Source organism: Arachis hypogaea, chromosome 20 (genome assembly GCF_003086295.3).
Source record: "Arachis hypogaea cultivar Tifrunner chromosome 20, arahy.Tifrunner.gnm2.J5K5, whole genome shotgun sequence".
Lineage (NCBI taxonomy): Eukaryota > Viridiplantae > Streptophyta > Magnoliopsida > Fabales > Fabaceae > Arachis > Arachis hypogaea.
Genome location: NC_092055.1, coordinates 135,051,844 through 135,068,750, shown reverse-complemented (window position 1 = coordinate 135,068,750; position 16,907 = coordinate 135,051,844). Strand labels below are relative to the sequence as shown.

Sequence of the window (16,907 nt, the reverse complement as noted above, 5' to 3'; positions counted from 1 at the left end):
CCTTGACGACCAAGTGATGTGACATGAGTTGGGGGTCTATCCCCGGCATGTCGGCTGGCGTCCAAGCAAATAGGTCGCCGTTAGCCCTGATCATTTCCATTAGAGGCTCCTTCAGGTCGTGTGGGAGGTTTCCGTTCACGAAGGTGAACTTCTCCTCTGTGTCACCGACTCTGAACCTTTCTAAGTTCCCTTTCGGTTCGGGTCTTGGCTTGTCGTTGACTCTAGCGTCCAAGCCGGCGAGGAACACTCCTTATGCCTCTCTAAATTTCTTCCTTAAGGAGAGACTGGCATTGTCGCAAGCGACTGCCATTTCCAAGTCTCCTTTTATGGATCCCACGGATCCGTCATCAGCGATGAACTTCATTACCAACATCTTTGTGCTGATCACTGCCCCGAGGTCGTTGATAGTCTTCCTTCCTAGGATGACGTTGTAGGCTGAGGAGTCTCGCAGAACTACGAACTCAGCCATTACCGATCTTCGCCCCCGTCCTAGTCCTACGGATATCGGTAGAGAGATTATCCCGTCTGACTTGATGAAGTGGTCGCCCAAGCCTACAACACCGTGCTGATGAGTCTTTAAATCGGCATCCCATAGGCCCAAGGCATCGAACACGTTGTGGAACATGATGTTCGAGTCAGCCCCGGTGTCCACGAGGATCCGCTTGATGAGGCCGGTTCCCACTCTGGCCATGATGACCATGGGGGGGTTTTCCGCGACCTCATCAAACCATTGGTCGTCCGGACTGAATGAGATGGGTGGAACCCTCTTGGAGCTTCGCACGGAAGATGAGGAAATCGCCAGGACTTTGGTGTCTTTCTTGTGTGCCGACCTTGACCTTGGAGCTGCGTCTCTTGCTGTTACCACGTTCACTATGGTAAGGTCGTGCTCGTTGTCCTCTGGCTCATGACGTCGCTTCACTGCACGGGTCTTTTCCTCTTCCTCGCGGTCGCGATCTCGTCTTCTCGGCTCCCTGATGAGATGGGAGAATTCGGCCAGTTTTTCGTCCCGGATCGCTTGTTCTAGCGCGTCCTTCAGGTCGAAACAATCATGTGTCTTATGTCCATAGCCCTTATGATAATCGCAATAGAGGATTTTTTTCCCCCGGTTCGGTCCTTTAGAGGTCAGGGCTTCGACAAAATTCCCTTCTCGGCTATCTGCTGATAAACTTCCATGATGGGGACGGAGATGGGGTATAATTGGTGAACTTCCCGACTCGGGAAAACGGCCTGGACGTCTTGCTCGGACCGCCGTCTCTGGCATGCTCCTTTTTCCTTTCTCCGCCACCGTGCTGCCAAGGTTGATTGTCGGAGGGCTGCCGCTTGTTGGCAGCCACGACTTGACTGACTTCTTCATCGTTGATATGTTCCTTGGCTACGCTTTGGATCTCCTGCATCGTCCACACCGGCTTCGTGGTGAGATGCTTCCTGAAGTCCTCGTTCAGAAGTCCATTCGTCAAACACAAACTAGCTACCGAATCAGTTAGCCCGTCTATCTCCAAGCACTCGTCGTTGAACCGGTCTAGATATTTTTCGGTCGGCTCGCCGGACCTCTGGGTCACCCTGAGCAAATTGATCGGGTGCTTTGCCTTTGCGATTCTGGTAGTAAATTGGGCTAGGAAAGCGCAGCTGATGTCCGAAAACCTGGCCACCGAGCCCTGCGGGAGGCTGTTAAACCACCGTATTACAGGTCCCGCCAGAGTGACCGGGAAGGCGCAGCACCTCACTTCGTCTCCCACTTCCTCCAGGTTCATCCTGGCCTCAAAGGCCGTAAGGTGCTCCTGCAGGTCTTGGGTTCCGTCGTACTTTATGTCCGTCGGCTTATCAAAGTGCTTTGGTAGCCGGACCTCGAGGATGGAACGATGAAACAGGGTTGCGCCCATTATCACGGGTCGCCGCATTCTCCTTGGTCTTCCCCCGCCGTCTTCCCGGTCTCGCTCTGTGGCGCGTCTCCTTTCCTGCCGGGTGTATATGACGGGGTCGCGGCGTCTTCTTGGGCGTTCTTCTTCCTCCCAGGCGCTCTCGGGTTCAGATCGTGGGTTAGGTGTTCGCCGGGAGTGACTTCTCGGAAGAGAACGGGAGTAGCTTGATTCAGGAGTTTGTTGACGATGTTTCTGATCTGCCAGCTAGCGCTCCAGGTTCTGAATTCTGTGACGCAGTTCCTGCATTATTCTAGCGTTGTTGCTTCCTATTCCCTCAAAGGGGCATCTTTCTTGAGATCGTGAAGACGGCTCGGTTCGTCGTAGAGGGGACCTCGTGCGCTCCCGGGAGGAAGCCACCGAGGCTTCCCCTCTGTGCTCGGCCCCACGGCCTGGTCCTCCGGGACCTGGTACGACATCCATTCAGGCGTTCCCCATGGACGGCGCTAATATTCGGTTGCTCGGGTACCGGACGGTTCGCGGTGATACTTCGGTTGGTAGGATGGGGAATCGCCTGGTTCCGGGTTGCGGGTTGGAGGTGGAGTAGCCGACGACCCAAGCTCTTCGTGTGGAGAGGAGGGTGTCACCTGCAAAGACACTCCGACGCTCTAGTCAGTCAGGTGTGCAGGTAAAAAGTAGGAAAAATATGGTGTGTGACGTACCTTGGGGGAGGGGTAGGACCCTCCCCTTATATACCTTGTCAGACAAGTGGGCCCCCATAGGAGAAGTCCTCCTTCCAAGAAGTTTCCTTCTCCCCAGCTGTTGTGCAGCTGGCAAGGAGGGCACGTGGCCGGGTGCGATGACCCGCCCAAACGGACCGGTAGGTCTCCGGGTCGGGTCGGGTCGGCCATTATGCCTAGCTGGGCTGGGCCGTAACAGTTTGTTTATATATAGAGACAAGACACTGAGACAGACACAAAATTGTATTTGACAGAGGAGACATGGATAGAGACAATTTCTTTTTTATTTTTTCTTTTATTATTCTTGTTAATTTTTTATAATTATATTTTTTATTTCAAATTTTTTGAATGAAAAAAATGAGAATAAATTGGATTTTCATAATTTGTTCTAGTTTATCACTAAATAGAATATAATACAAAATTTTGTATCTTATCCTTTAGGTCTTGTTTTCAATATCTTGTCTTATCATGTTTTCAAAAACAAACACAGCTTAATGTATCACATCAACAAACTTTGATATCGTTAGCAATAAAAGTTACGGAATGACTAACATAGCTAATTTAAAATATTTAAAGGATAAATTTGATTAATTTTTTTAAAAACTAATTTAAAAGATAAATAATTTTTTAAAAATTAATTTGACCATTTACTTTTAATAATATATTATTTTTTCTTTATTTTTAGGCATAGCCATCAAAAGAACAACAATACATGTTTCAAACATACTTCATCATGTGGTCTTTATATTTTTTCTATTTCTTGGGTAGAACTAGTGTAAAGATTCATTCTATATCAATGTTTTGAAAACCAGATCGAACTGACCAGTCGAATCAATTTAACTGAAAATTAGACATTTTTACGGTTTGATTCAACTTATAAAACCCACAATTATAAAATTGCTTAAAAATTGTTGAACTGTCCAGTCAGATCAAACCGAAACTCGGCCGATTTTTCTAAAACGTTACCGTTTTGCGTTTTGTATAAAAATAAAAAGTGGAAAGCCTTCCTCGTTCAGTAGCCTCCCCTTCATGTCAAACGAACCTCTCTCTCCCTTCAAAAACCAAAACCCTAGCAGTAGCATCCACCGCGGCTGCAAAGAGAGAGACACCGTCCGTCGTGCTGTCATCGTTCTTGAGCTCTTCAACTTCTGTTCGCTCTAACTCCTCTCAACTCTCACTCTCTCAAACGAAGCTCTCTTCTCCCAAAAAGAAACCCTAGCTTACAGTAGCTTCCGCCGCCGTCCGTCACTTTCATGAGCTTCCGTCCTCGTCTGGTCGTCGTCGTCGTGCTTCAAGTCCCCAACTTTTCTCTTCATTTACCAATCGCAGTTTCTTCCTCGTCTGGCAATGTTAATATTATCACTAAGCAATTTATAAATCATTCGGTTTTTATGAATTTGAAACTATTACTTGTTCATTATAATCAGTCTTATGTTTATCCTTATTAATTTTTATTAATTTTGTGCTATTGTGATTGTCTTAATAATATAATGAGTATTATATTGTTATTAATTGATGAGATCAAAGATTATTTAATTTTTAAATTTGTACTTTGACAAGATTTAAGATTTTGGTTGACGTAGTATTTTAAACTAGGATGATAATTTAAAGTTCATATTAAACTTTAATTTATTTTAGTGTATTTATTTATATTTTATTATAAAACGGTTATTCCGGTTGAATTATAGTTGAATCGATTGAAGCAATCAACTAATAAACTAGTGACTAGAACGATTTAATCACTGATTTAGTTCTCAGAATTTTATTCTATACAGAATCTACAGATATATTTTATGATTAAAATTAGTGACATGTATTTTTTTTTCTATTAGCCGGAATTTTAATTTTTTTGGTGACTAGCCGGAATTTTAATTTAAATGCAAAGACGGTAATTATAGTATGGTACAATTATTTGCATATTATTACTAAAAATAATTTAATAAAAGAATCAAATTAATAGAAATTAAAAATAGGAAAAATTAATTTATCTTTTTATATTATTTAAAAATTGATTTATTTAATAAAATGTCATGAAATAAAATTTCAATATTTATTTATTAAGTACTAATTTGTTTGAAGCAAAATTATTTAAAAAATTAAGAATATTATTTTGCATGCTAATTGTTTGTTAAAAATAAAATAAATTCAGTTAATATTAAATTAGTACTATCTTTCTCAATTATTCTTTGTAAGTTGTTCGAATAAATTTAATTAAAAACAATGTCTTAACTGTTTATTTTCAAAAAATTATTCTTAATTTATATCTAAAATTATTTTGTTCTACATATAGTATAAGGTGATTGCTATGGTACGATGATAAATTCATACATACCGATACGTTTAAAATATGGACAAATAGTAATAAACCATGTGGCTTTTTTTTCCACATCCGTATTTAATTTTTTTTTAAATATATATATTATATCACCACTTTTACTAATACACTCCTTTAATTAAATAAAAATAAAAATATATTTTTTATTTAATTTTATAAAAAGTCTTAAACATCATTACTTTATTTGATTAGACAAAAATACCCTTTTAAATTAATCAAATTTTAAAATTCAATTAACCCTAATTTTATAGTTTCAAATAATTGAAACAACAAAACAAAAACATATTAAAAAAATAAAAAATCAAAATTGTTCTTCATCATCTGGGTTAAACATATTAAAAAAACAAAAAACTAAAATTGTTCTTCATCTGGGTTCAGAAACCCTCTCGTTCACGCCTCTGAAGATTTCAGTATTCTTCATCTTCTTCTCTCTTCTTCCTATCCTATCTCTCTCTGCTCGATCTCTCTCATGTGTCTCACTGTGCGTCGCACGCAAGATCTCTCCCTCTCTCTTCTCTTGTCTTGCAATCGAGGTTATCGCCGGCGTTTCAACGTCTCGCGGCCTTCCCTAGACTCCTCATGTTTAAGTTATGGCTTAAATTATTAAACGATGTTCTGTAATAATTTTTATTTAATACTATATTAGAAATAAAGAACTTTAACACAATATCAGGTAATCCTTCGATTTCCAAAAATTTCGCTTTTATTATTCCATAATAAAAATAGTAATCTCTAATTTAGGGTTGAAAGTGAGTCGAGCTAAGTCAAGCTAGACCAAGTTCAAGTTCGGCTCACGAAAACTAATCTTGACTCACGGTTCGACTCATTAATAGTCGAGCCTATTTCGTAAGCTCAAACTCGACTTAACGAAAGCTCACGAACTGGTCCGAACTAACGAACTGGCCCGAATTCACGAGCTGACTCAAATAATAAGAACATAATCTATAATTCTATATCAATAAATTATAACTTATATATATTAACAAATATTAAAAAAAAAGATAAATTTTATATATTGTCTATTTATCAATTATAAATTTTTTATTTATGTCCTACATTAAAATTATACATAAAAAATGACTCTAAAATTTTAAATAATAAAAAATATTAATATATATACATATTAAATTATTAATACGCATATCTTATATGCATTTAATTTATATTTTTAATGTTATATATATAATCGAGTTAGCTCACGAACTAATGAGCTAAACTTATCTAAACTCAAACTTAAGTCATTTAATTTATGAGTTCACTTCTAAGTTCAAACTCGACTCACCAGCTCACGAATTTAGCTTATCGAACTATTAACAAATCGAACTCGAGCGGACTCATAAGCTAGCTTGACTCACTTCCAACTCTATCAGTCTAACTACACTGTAATAATTATAAAATTTATTTTTTCTTTCTTGCATTATCATTACATCATTCAAGCCATGTATTTCATTGCATAATATATGAACAAAAAAGCATATCTTTAAATCTATATGATTTTTTTTTCTCTATACTATCATTCACCTTCCATAATACCTTAGTCATATTCTACTTTTATTAATATCTACTTTTATTTGTCGTACTGAAAATAAAAAATTTGATACCATATTTCATTTATAAATTATGTGCCAAGTGCCAATTTCACATTGTCATTTTCAAATTACCTGCTCCTTAATTTTTTTGGAGAAAATTTTACTTTTTTTTTAAAATGTTAAAATAATATTTTTTATTTGTAAAATATATATATATATATATATATATTTTATAATTTTTTTTAAAAAAATTTTTTAACTTATTTAACATTTTTATGTTAACTAATATCAATTTTATCTATTTTTTAAAAAAATAAATTATTTTTTACAAAAATATCTTTTAATAATAATTTTATTTTTTGTAATTAAATTTTGTGTACTACAATATCCTTTAACAAATTAATTTTCTAATAATTAAATTATATTTTTATTAAAATATCCTTTAAAATATTTTGTAATGATTAATTTTTTTTACTAAGATACTCTTTATTTCGAGGGTTACTTGAAACATTGATTTGGGCCTAAACGTGAGGTGCAGATCCTTTTGTGTGGCAGCGTCCGACTTGATATGCCAAAGTGCTGTCTGTCTGAGTTCTTCGTGAGGAGGTAGGGGTGGTACCTGCAAGAGACTCCGATACTCAAGTTAACTGGCACTGGATTCGATAGTCCCAGAACGTTGGACCATTAAATGGTCCCAGAACAAAACATGTTTTAAGTTTTTTTAATAACTGTTAAATAGTTCTTTTCTAATTTTAATTACAAATTAACTCCATATATTTTATTTAATCATAAAAACTATTTTTTTTATAAATTATTATTTTATCATATATCTATTATGTTTATTAACAATAAAAAACAAAAACAATAACGAATTAGATCTTTTATTGATCGTAATAAACTTTTTGACTATTCCAATCGATTAAAATATTATATTTGATCCGTGACGTTCGTCCAGGACTGTGAAATCGTGTTTTTTTGAAAATCAATCGATTGGATTATCAAAACAATCGATTCAATTTCACGTTTCCCATAACTCAATCGATTGGACTACAGGTTGTTGTCACAAAATAATCGATTGAAAATTACAAGACAGCATGGTTTTCGCAAAAATCAATCGATTGGTCATATTACCCAATCGATTGAAGGATGACTAAAATGTGGATTTTTTTTTTATAATTCAATCGATTGTTTATACTACCCAATCGATTGAATGCTTCAAAACAACTTGAGATCTCACAATTCAATCGATTGGTTGTATTAACCAATCGATTGAATTCATCAAAACAATATAGATTTACCAAATTCAATTGATTGGTTGTGCTACCCAATTGATTGAAGTGTGTACTACGCCTCTTTCAATTTTGTTATCGTTTTTATAAATTATTATCTTATTATTTATCTATCTTATTTTTAAAATTCTATCTTCAATTTTTAAGGTTTTATTTTGATTTAGATACTCTTTCATATTCATTTGAAGAAATCTCATTTCTTCAAATTGTAATTTACGTAAATCATAGTTCTAGATCTTGCAATTTGTAAGACCCCAAATTTTTATAAATTAAATAATTGACTATTTACAAATTATTGTATTATATTGAGATGTGATTTTTAAAAAAACTATTTTCAACAAAATAATTAAATAAAATTTTATCATTATTAAAGTTTAATTTAATTATTACTTATCTTGTTAAATTTAAATTATCTATCAAAAAAATTATTTTGATTAGACAAAATTTATTATTATTATTATTATTATTATTTTTGGAAGGTACCTAACGTAGCCTTCAAAGGAACCAAAGAAAGGAAATGGAACTTGATTTACTATGCATATGTATATATATAATAATAAAACATGCTTTCTTTTATTTATTAACCTTGACACCTAGCCAATATTTATTTTAATCATGGAATGTCATTATATATTCTTCCCATTATCTCATTCACTTGGTCAAGGTTCCAAGTGTACAAAAGAAGAAGTAAACGTGGCTTGTTTGAATGACACCTAAATGCCTTAGCTACCACAAATTTCCATCCATTCCCATTAGCTTTAATCACTCCCATTTCTTTCATTCATGCTTTACCGAATGGAACTTGAGAGAAAAGAAAAAGGGAAAAGCCGTAAGGGAGAGAGATTGAGAAACCATAGAACATTCGAGCTTCCGGTTTTAATTTCTTGAGATTCGTAAATCAAATAAAAAATCTAATCCGATAAAAGTGTTCGTATCCTTCTCCTCTACGTATTAGCGTCACTTTTGATCAGTGGAAGTCGACGGTGACGTAGCTCTCCTGCCCCTTGAGTTCGGCTAACTGGAGTTTTAGGAAGCACAGACGATTTCTGACGCTTTCTCCTTCAGCAGCTCGATCAGAAAGCTTCTTCGAAACTTCTGTTATTTTGATTTCGTATGAAGGTAGGAATTTTGTTCTGAAATTAACTGTTTTTAAACTATGAATGCTATGGAAATCTAGTGGATATTTGTAAATAATTTATGATTGTTTGAAATGACTGAATGATGAGTTTGAGTTGTGTATGTGACTGAATTTGATGAATATGTACTTGATTTCTCGATTGAAAAGAGGTTGAAAATGGTTCAGTTGGGACCCGAAAAAGGGTGGCTAACCCCGAGTTTTAGGGGAAGTGCTGCCGAAATTTTATAAAATCTGAGGTTTTATTTGAAAAGTTATTTTAAAAGATTTGGTTTTGAAAAATTAAATTATTTGAGATTTATTTAGTTGAGAAAAGGTGTATTCTATTTTTAAACTAGATTTATTAAGAAAAACATAATGTTTTAAATCCAATTTTGTAAGGAGAGATTTTGTTCTAAGTGTTGTTTTGAGCTTATTTTTTTAAGAAAAAGGAATCTCTGCCACAGGAGAGCAGAGAACAAAGATTAAAGGATTATATTAATTAATGAAGCGTCTGCCACAGGAGAGCAGATGTGACATTGTTTGAGATGTGACATTGTTTGGGCCTTAGTGCCAAATGTAAAGTGGGGACGCCCACACACTGAGAACTGTTTTCCAGATGTACGCTTATTGATTTGGAAAGTCACACTGATGCGGCCTAGCCGTACGACTTATAAGCACACTGATGCATCTGAAAAGCCATATCTGGGACTTGTGCCTGGTAATGTCGGGAGCGGGTAGGCAACCGACACATGAGCTCATAGCCTGCGTTAGGGATAGACATGCATCATGTTGTTTGCACATTTGCATTTGATTGCGCTTGCTTATTTTATTACTTTGTGATTGTATTGTTTGTCTTGTTGTGACTTGCTTGTGCATTAAATTGAATCTCTTCCTTGTAGTATTTGTTTGTGAGTGTATTAAAGTGATTACGAGTTGACTTTTGACTGAGGATTAACTATGTGGCTGAGAGACAGAAAATGTGACTAGTTTTATATTTAAGTTTTGTTTTGAGTTTAGAAATTTAAAGAAAAGTAATTATTTATCTAAAGTAGAAATAAAAGTATTTCCAAAGGGTTAACAAAATAGTTTTACTAAGTAAGTTAATTATTTGCATTAAATTCATTACTTTTACGGCATTCCTATTCCCTATTGAGAACGTGTGGTTTGTTCTCACCCCAAAATCTTCCACCCTTTCAGTGACACAGGTTCGAAGATTCAGTTAGAAGATGTAGACGACTAGTAGATTAACTTGTGATTCCTGTTATTTTTATAGAGTTCCCTCACCCTTGTTGCTTTAAGTTTTATTTTATCCAGATGGATAGGTATTGTATTTGAGTTTTATATTGAATTCATTTGTATAGCATTTACTATTATTAATAATTGTGTGATTTTAATTACTATAAATAATTTTCTGGTATTTTTTTATAAACTGAAACGCGATATCGACCTAAAGGCTCAATATTAAATAGTAAATAAGGAGAACAGGTTAGTAACTCCTTACTTTTGGTACGATCATGACGTGTTAAAGGTTAGGGTGTTACACAATTGCATATCTAGAACTTGATATTAATGGAAAGAATTGAGGCTGATCCTAATCCACTAAGAATTGCGTCCCGTCCGTCTTTTAGTTTTAGTTATATTCAGATCTTAAAACTGTGATGTCAATTTTGCATTCTTATAACATTATCTTCTTGAGCTTATTCACTTGAGCATGTGAATGTGATTGACTGCATAAATGAATAGGACTCCAAACTTTCAGTCTTCTTTAGGGTAATTGGTTATGCATTCTCTCTTTTGAATAAATGATAATATATTTTACGTATTTGAATAGACTTGTGATTTTTGTGCTTAGGAATTGTTAGTGATGGTTAATCAATTTTATGTGTCTTTTATGTACCATATGTACCATTTACTGGGTAGCACAACCAATCGATTGAATTCGGCAAACCCATATTGTTTTGATGACTTCAATCGATTGGGTAACACAACCAATCGATTGAATTGTGAGACCTCAGGTTGTTTTGAAGCATTCAATCAATTTGGTAGTATAAGCAATCGATTGAATTATTAAAAACCCATATTTTAGTCATCGTTCAATCGATTGGGTAATATGACCAATCGATTGATTTTTGCAAAAAGCATGCTGCCTTGCAATTTTCAATCGATTGTTTTGTGATAACAACCTGTAGTCCAATCGATTGAGTTATGGGAAACCTGAAATTCAATCGATTGTTTTGATAATCCAATCGATTGATTTTCAAAGAAACACAATTTCACAATCCTAGACGTACGTCACGGATCAAATATAATCTTTTAATCGATTGGAATAGCAAAAAAGTTTGTTATGATCAATGGAAGATCTAATTCGTTATTGTTTTTATTTTTTATTGTTAATAAACATAATAGATTAATGATAAAATAATAATTTATAAAATAAAAAATAATTTTTATGATTAAATAAAATATATGGGGTTAATTTGTAATTAAAATTAGAAAATGACTATCTAGCAGTTATTAAAAAAACTTAAAAAACATGTTTTATTCTTGGACCATTTAATGGTCCAAATATTTTGGAACCATCGAATCCTTTACCAATATTTTAAGCAGGTTTTTAATAGAATAGAACGTGTGTTATACCTGGGGTTCTAGTAGAATAGATAACCACGGTTTGTTGGAGTAGTTCTATTTTTTCGGATAGATAAGTGTTCTCTTTATCTTGGGGTTTTATTGGGATTTACCTTCTAGATGTGATAGAGTCAGTTAGAGAGGCTTAAAGAGGCAGTTACTTGTTTAGTTGAATAGATTTAGACTTTTATATTTTTGCCTAACCTCTTTAAAGAGATTGAGTTTATAGTAAGGTCCACCTTTAAAAGATGAGTCTTTTATTTTTATTGGGCCTGACTTTTATCTGTTGGACCCGGATATGAACACTCGTCAATATTATTTTTCTAATGATTAAATTGTGATATTAATGCATATTATTTTAACATTAAATTAAAAAAATTCTTCCTATAAGACTAATAGAAAAATATAAAAAAATATTAAACCGAATTTGTAAAATCATGTTTAATAATATGCATTGATAAAATATACAAAAAAAATGTTGTTAATTCTTTTTTTTGTAAAATTATAATTTAGTAACTAAAAATTTATTGAAAGATATCTTAATAAAAAATATTTTAAAGGATATTTTTGTAAAAATATAGTTTAGTCACAAAACAAAATAATTTATTCAAAAATATTTTAATAAATAAAATTTAATTGCAAAATATTAAATTTTTGATAAAGGATATTTTAAAAATTTTTAAAAATAAAAAAATTTATTATTTTTCCAAACCCTTTGGCGAATTTCTATATTTTTATAGAGTTCGCCTTATTCTCCAGCCAACTTCAATATGGTTTTTCATAAATATCAGATTAGGTGAAGAAAAAAAGTTGGAAGGTTAACAATAGCAATTATTATCATCGTCTCTATAGTACATAGCGGCTCGTTTGGTTATTGTCCATGTCCATCAAAGACATAGACACAGTGACACACATTCAGTGTTTGTTGTATGAGACACAAAAAAAATGAGAGATATGGTTACACACAAGAGTATTTTGTGTCTCTTCCAAATGGTGAGACACGGAATTGAAGCCATGGACACAGATCTAAAACCTTTTTTTTGGACAATTTTATCCTCATTGATTTTTTTAAATTCCAAATTTCTCCTTCTCTTTTTATAAATCCTAATCAATTCTGAGCTCTTGTCTTCTGTTTCCTGAAATTTTGTGTGTTCTTCATTGTGGGTATGTGTTGGTTGATTTTGTGAAGCTTTTTATTATTCTAAGACAATCTCCTTCTTCTTTTCACAAATTTTAACTAATTCTAATCTCCTCTCCTCTGTTTCTGGCTTTCTGCAGCTTTGTGTCTTCTCCACTTGTGTGTGCTGCTATTTTTCTAAAGTTTTTTATTGTTCTATCACAATCTTTCTCCTTCATCTGTGCTAGAAAACTCAACTCAAGGTTTGACATAATTATAATATTTTTGTTTGTTTGTATGTTGTATTTGTATGTTGTTATATTGGATATTCTTTTTTTCTTTTTGAGCACATATGTGTTAGGTACTCTTCTGCTCCCTGTTCTGGGTATGTAAATTTATAGTTTTAAATATCTGAAATGATTATATTTTTAATAGGATTTGGTTGGAGTATTATGTTGGGTTATCTTGTTTTCTCTGTTTTGGTCAATAAAATAGATTATAGGTGATGGTAACTAAATTAAGAGTTCTCCATTTATGTATCAAAAACTATTAGCTTGATAATATGAGTATGTGATTATGTAATGAGTGTTTTCTCTATTTGAAGTTTAACTGAAATGATAAAAAAAAGTTTATTTTTTAGTGTTGTCATACTGGATATTATAATTTATTTATTTTTATACATTTATTTTTTATTGTTTGTTAGGAAGTGATGATGAATCGTTCTGAACAAATTAAGCTATGTGTTGGATATTAATTGTAAAACATGCTTATAGCGAGCTCACATGCTAGAAAAAGATTGACTATAACATTTCATCAAACCTAAAATGAAAGCTATGGAAAAATGAACAATTAGTAAATTGAGTAAGAAATTAGTGAGCATCAACATCAAGTGCTGCCATAGTAGCTACAACTAACATTAAAATAGTCTATCAAAATTTTGTATGTCAAAATAAATTTCATTTTACTACTACATTTACTAATGGAAAAATTAAATAATAAATAAAATAAAATATTAAAAAAAGAGAGGGGGATTATAACGCCCATATGATTTTCAACTAAAAAGATACAAAATTTGAAGTGTCAAAGCAATACCTACTTAAAAAAACACTGGGATCAAGAGCTTAAAGGCTTCAAATGTTATCCAATTTACATATATATTTAGCAATCTAACACAATTAACACTCATTCAATGTCACCAATTCTTGATTTTTTGAGCATAACCAAAAAAATTAAGCAGCTTTTCTCCATTGATTCTCAATTAAACCTTGGAAGAGCAAGAAATTGATGGAAAGAAGAACATTATACCTGGCCTCCATAAAAATTGAACGTATACACAGTGGAGAAGAGGAATTCGCGACAAACAAAACAAGGGACAGAGCCACACGAGAAAACAAGCACTGGATACGGAGATGGAGGAGAGGATTTAGGGTAGATGCGGCCAGCGTGCAAGGTGAAGACATCCACGAAAGAGGAGAGCAACTAAGGAGAAGAAAGTGTTTTGGGGGTAGGGATAACTGACGATAAACGGTGAAGAATAAGGGTTTTTATCTCACTCATTTTTTTTTTACTTTTAATATTAATTTTTTTTTTAATTTAATTTATGAGGATAAAATAGTCATTTTTAATCATGTAATGTTCTTGTGTTTTGCAACCAAACATAATATCAGACACTACACTAGTGTCATGTTTATTATTTCCAAACACTATACACAAACACAAATATTTTATGTTTATGTCTCAAGTGTCTATGTCTTAATGGCTATGTCCCAATACATACACAAGAATAAGTCGTATTTTTTTTTGGGAAGTAATAATTTTTTTTAATTTATAATTAAAGAAATTCTTGTTAAATATGACTTATTCTTGTGTACATGTGTATTTTTGGAGACGATGATAATAGTTGCTATTGACGCCGGCGATATTGAAGAAATCATACTTATTGTTTGTGTAATTTTTGTTTATTCCTATATACTGTTTAAAAATCTATATACTATTTAGAGAACAATGATAATCTATATACTATTTAGACGAACGCACATTAAAAAAAATTGTACTTAGAAAATAAAAAAAATTGGGTTTAAAAAAATAATAATTTTTTTATTTTATTTAAAAAAATCCAAATATTTTTGTAAATAAATAATTTATTTATTTAAAAAATAGATAAAATTAAGTAATTAACCCAAAAAATTCAAAATAGGTTATAGGAGAGTTGTTTAGAAATTATAAAAGAAGGGTCCATTTATAAAATTATGGTTGGTAAATAAATTACTTACATGCACAAGATATAATTCCCCCTCAACTTAATCATGACTGGACCAATTCAAATTGGTTTTATACTTTTATTCCATCATTGGAGTTTTATTTGTCGTGAATTGTAGGCCACCTGGTCTGCACAACAAAAATCCTATAAAAAATTAGCAGAAAGTCCAAATTCACGAAGCCCATAGAGGTTTCTCGACACTCACAGAAGCAGCATCCTCATTCACCGCCACATTCCCGAGCTTAAGATAGCAACCGCTTCCTCCCCTGAGATTTAGTAAATAGGGTTTGATTTCCCAAAAATAAAAAAATAAAAAAATCACAAAAAAGATCTAATTCGGAAACGGTACCTGATTTTCCAATGGAGTCCACCAAAGAACAACACGGGTTACTGCAGCAGATTCTACCCCCGCGCCTCGAAGACGCAGGCCTTGAAGATTGTGCTCTTCCGCCTGAATCTATCCACCAAGCATTCCTCAAAGCAGCCTCCGCCGTGAAGTCTGCCGCCGGGATTTTCTCCGATGACGATGACGAGACCGCCGGAGATTGCGTCAACGACCCGTGGCCAGCCGAGGGAACCTCCGACGCCGTGATCGGGATCGAGCCGAACGAGCCGCCCGGAGCATGTGCCATCGAGAAAGGATGCGAAGAAGGCGGCGATGAGGTGAAAGTCTCTGGTGGTAGCGGCGGCGACGAGGTGGAGGAGGTTGTGGATGAAATTGTGCTTGGAGAAGGAGCTAAATTGGGAGAAGGTGAAGAAGAACCTTGCATTGATGAATTGCAAGGTTTGGGAATTGAAGATGATGAAAGGAAGAATAAGAAGAAAAATGGTGAAGAAGAAGAGAAGAAACCTACTTTAATTGAAGGCTATGTATGAAAGGTTTTTGTTCTGGGTAGCCCTGGTTTTTTTGTTTTCATTTTAATTCTCCGTTATTAAGAAATTGTACTTGTTTGTTTTGTTCGGCGTAGATAAGGTGTTTTGTAAACTGTAGCTGCAAATCTGCAACGTCAATGTCTTTCTTTCTTCAAATCTTGAGGTGGATTTTCTTTTCCTGAGATTTTTGTTTGAAAGAGAGTATCTCTTTTATTTTCAATGAATTCAGTCTAGTTGTATTAGAGTTGTTGAGATCAGAATCAACCCCAATTTGTAAAAACATTTGTAAATTAATGTTAGAGATTAGAAACAACGTGTATGGTGACAGCTTCCATAAGATCATAATCTACGTCCTGCTTGTATCCAATAATTTCTGAGGAAATCAAGTCCTTAGAGCTGAAAATGGGTGCCTCTAATAATGTGTTATGAAAAATTGAAAATGGTGTTTAGATGTGTTTCAACCTTCAAAAGCATCTAATATTTTCCCATAATTGGACCAAAAAAAAGGTATGTAGTAAAAGCCAAGAAATAAAAGATAAAAATGATGCCGGTGAGTCCTAAGTGGAATTCCGAATTCTATTTATATGATCTTAACAAACTCGAGCATACAACCCGAAGTAACAAAGCAATGGGCTTAACAAGGATCCATCTTCATGCTCCCACAATCATCAATGTTTCTGAAAAAATCATTGTAGCCAGATGAAGGCGCATCAAAGTTTTTTTTTTGATAGTTCAATATAGCGGTAAATATCCGCATCCAATTTGAAAATTGTGGATTGCGGATCGGATCGCGGCTATCTGCTCTACATCTACGTATCTGATCCGCGAATCCGCAGATCTGCACAATAATAATTAAAAAATAAATAAATATATATGTTTGGTATTATATTTACTTGTTTGTATATTTTAGTTAGTAGTTATTGTTCATATATAGTATTATTTTATTTTTGTTATTTAGAAAGAGTTTGATTAAAAATATTTTAGGAATAAATAAGTTTAAAAGTTTAAAAGAAATGTTTTTATTGAACTTTTTACATAGAAATATAATTAAAAAGAGAATGTTCAATTATGTGGATATATTCGATATACAATCCGATCCGATCCGCATATTTGCGGATCGGATCCGGTACTAAAAAACGCGGATATCATATCTGATCCGATCCGAT

The 16,907-nt window shown here is 33.7% G+C and overlaps 2 protein-coding genes and 1 long non-coding RNA gene across 3 annotated transcripts; 2 read left to right on the top strand and 1 right to left on the bottom strand.

The window, feature by feature from the left end:
* Positions 1 to 250: 250 nt before the first annotated feature.
* LOC112786432 (uncharacterized) lies at positions 251 to 1,354 on the bottom strand. Its single transcript, XM_025829808.1, has one exon. It carries the CDS (start codon positions 1,352 to 1,354, stop codon positions 251 to 253), a length of 1,104 nt encoding a protein of 367 aa, XP_025685593.1.
* A 7,027-nt stretch (positions 1,355 to 8,381) lies between these two features.
* Positions 8,382 to 10,270, top strand: LOC140182772 (uncharacterized). The gene is made up of 2 exons (XR_011878882.1): positions 8,382 to 8,868; positions 10,064 to 10,270. It is a non-coding gene; the product is annotated as an uncharacterized lncRNA (long non-coding RNA).
* A 3,900-nt stretch (positions 10,271 to 14,170) lies between these two features.
* Positions 14,171 to 16,054, top strand: LOC112784101 (uncharacterized). Its single transcript, XM_025827218.3, has one exon. It carries the CDS (start codon positions 15,229 to 15,231, stop codon positions 15,742 to 15,744), a length of 516 nt encoding a protein of 171 aa, XP_025683003.1. The 5' UTR covers positions 14,171 to 15,228; the 3' UTR covers positions 15,745 to 16,054.
* The last annotated feature ends 853 nt before the right edge of the window (positions 16,055 to 16,907 follow it).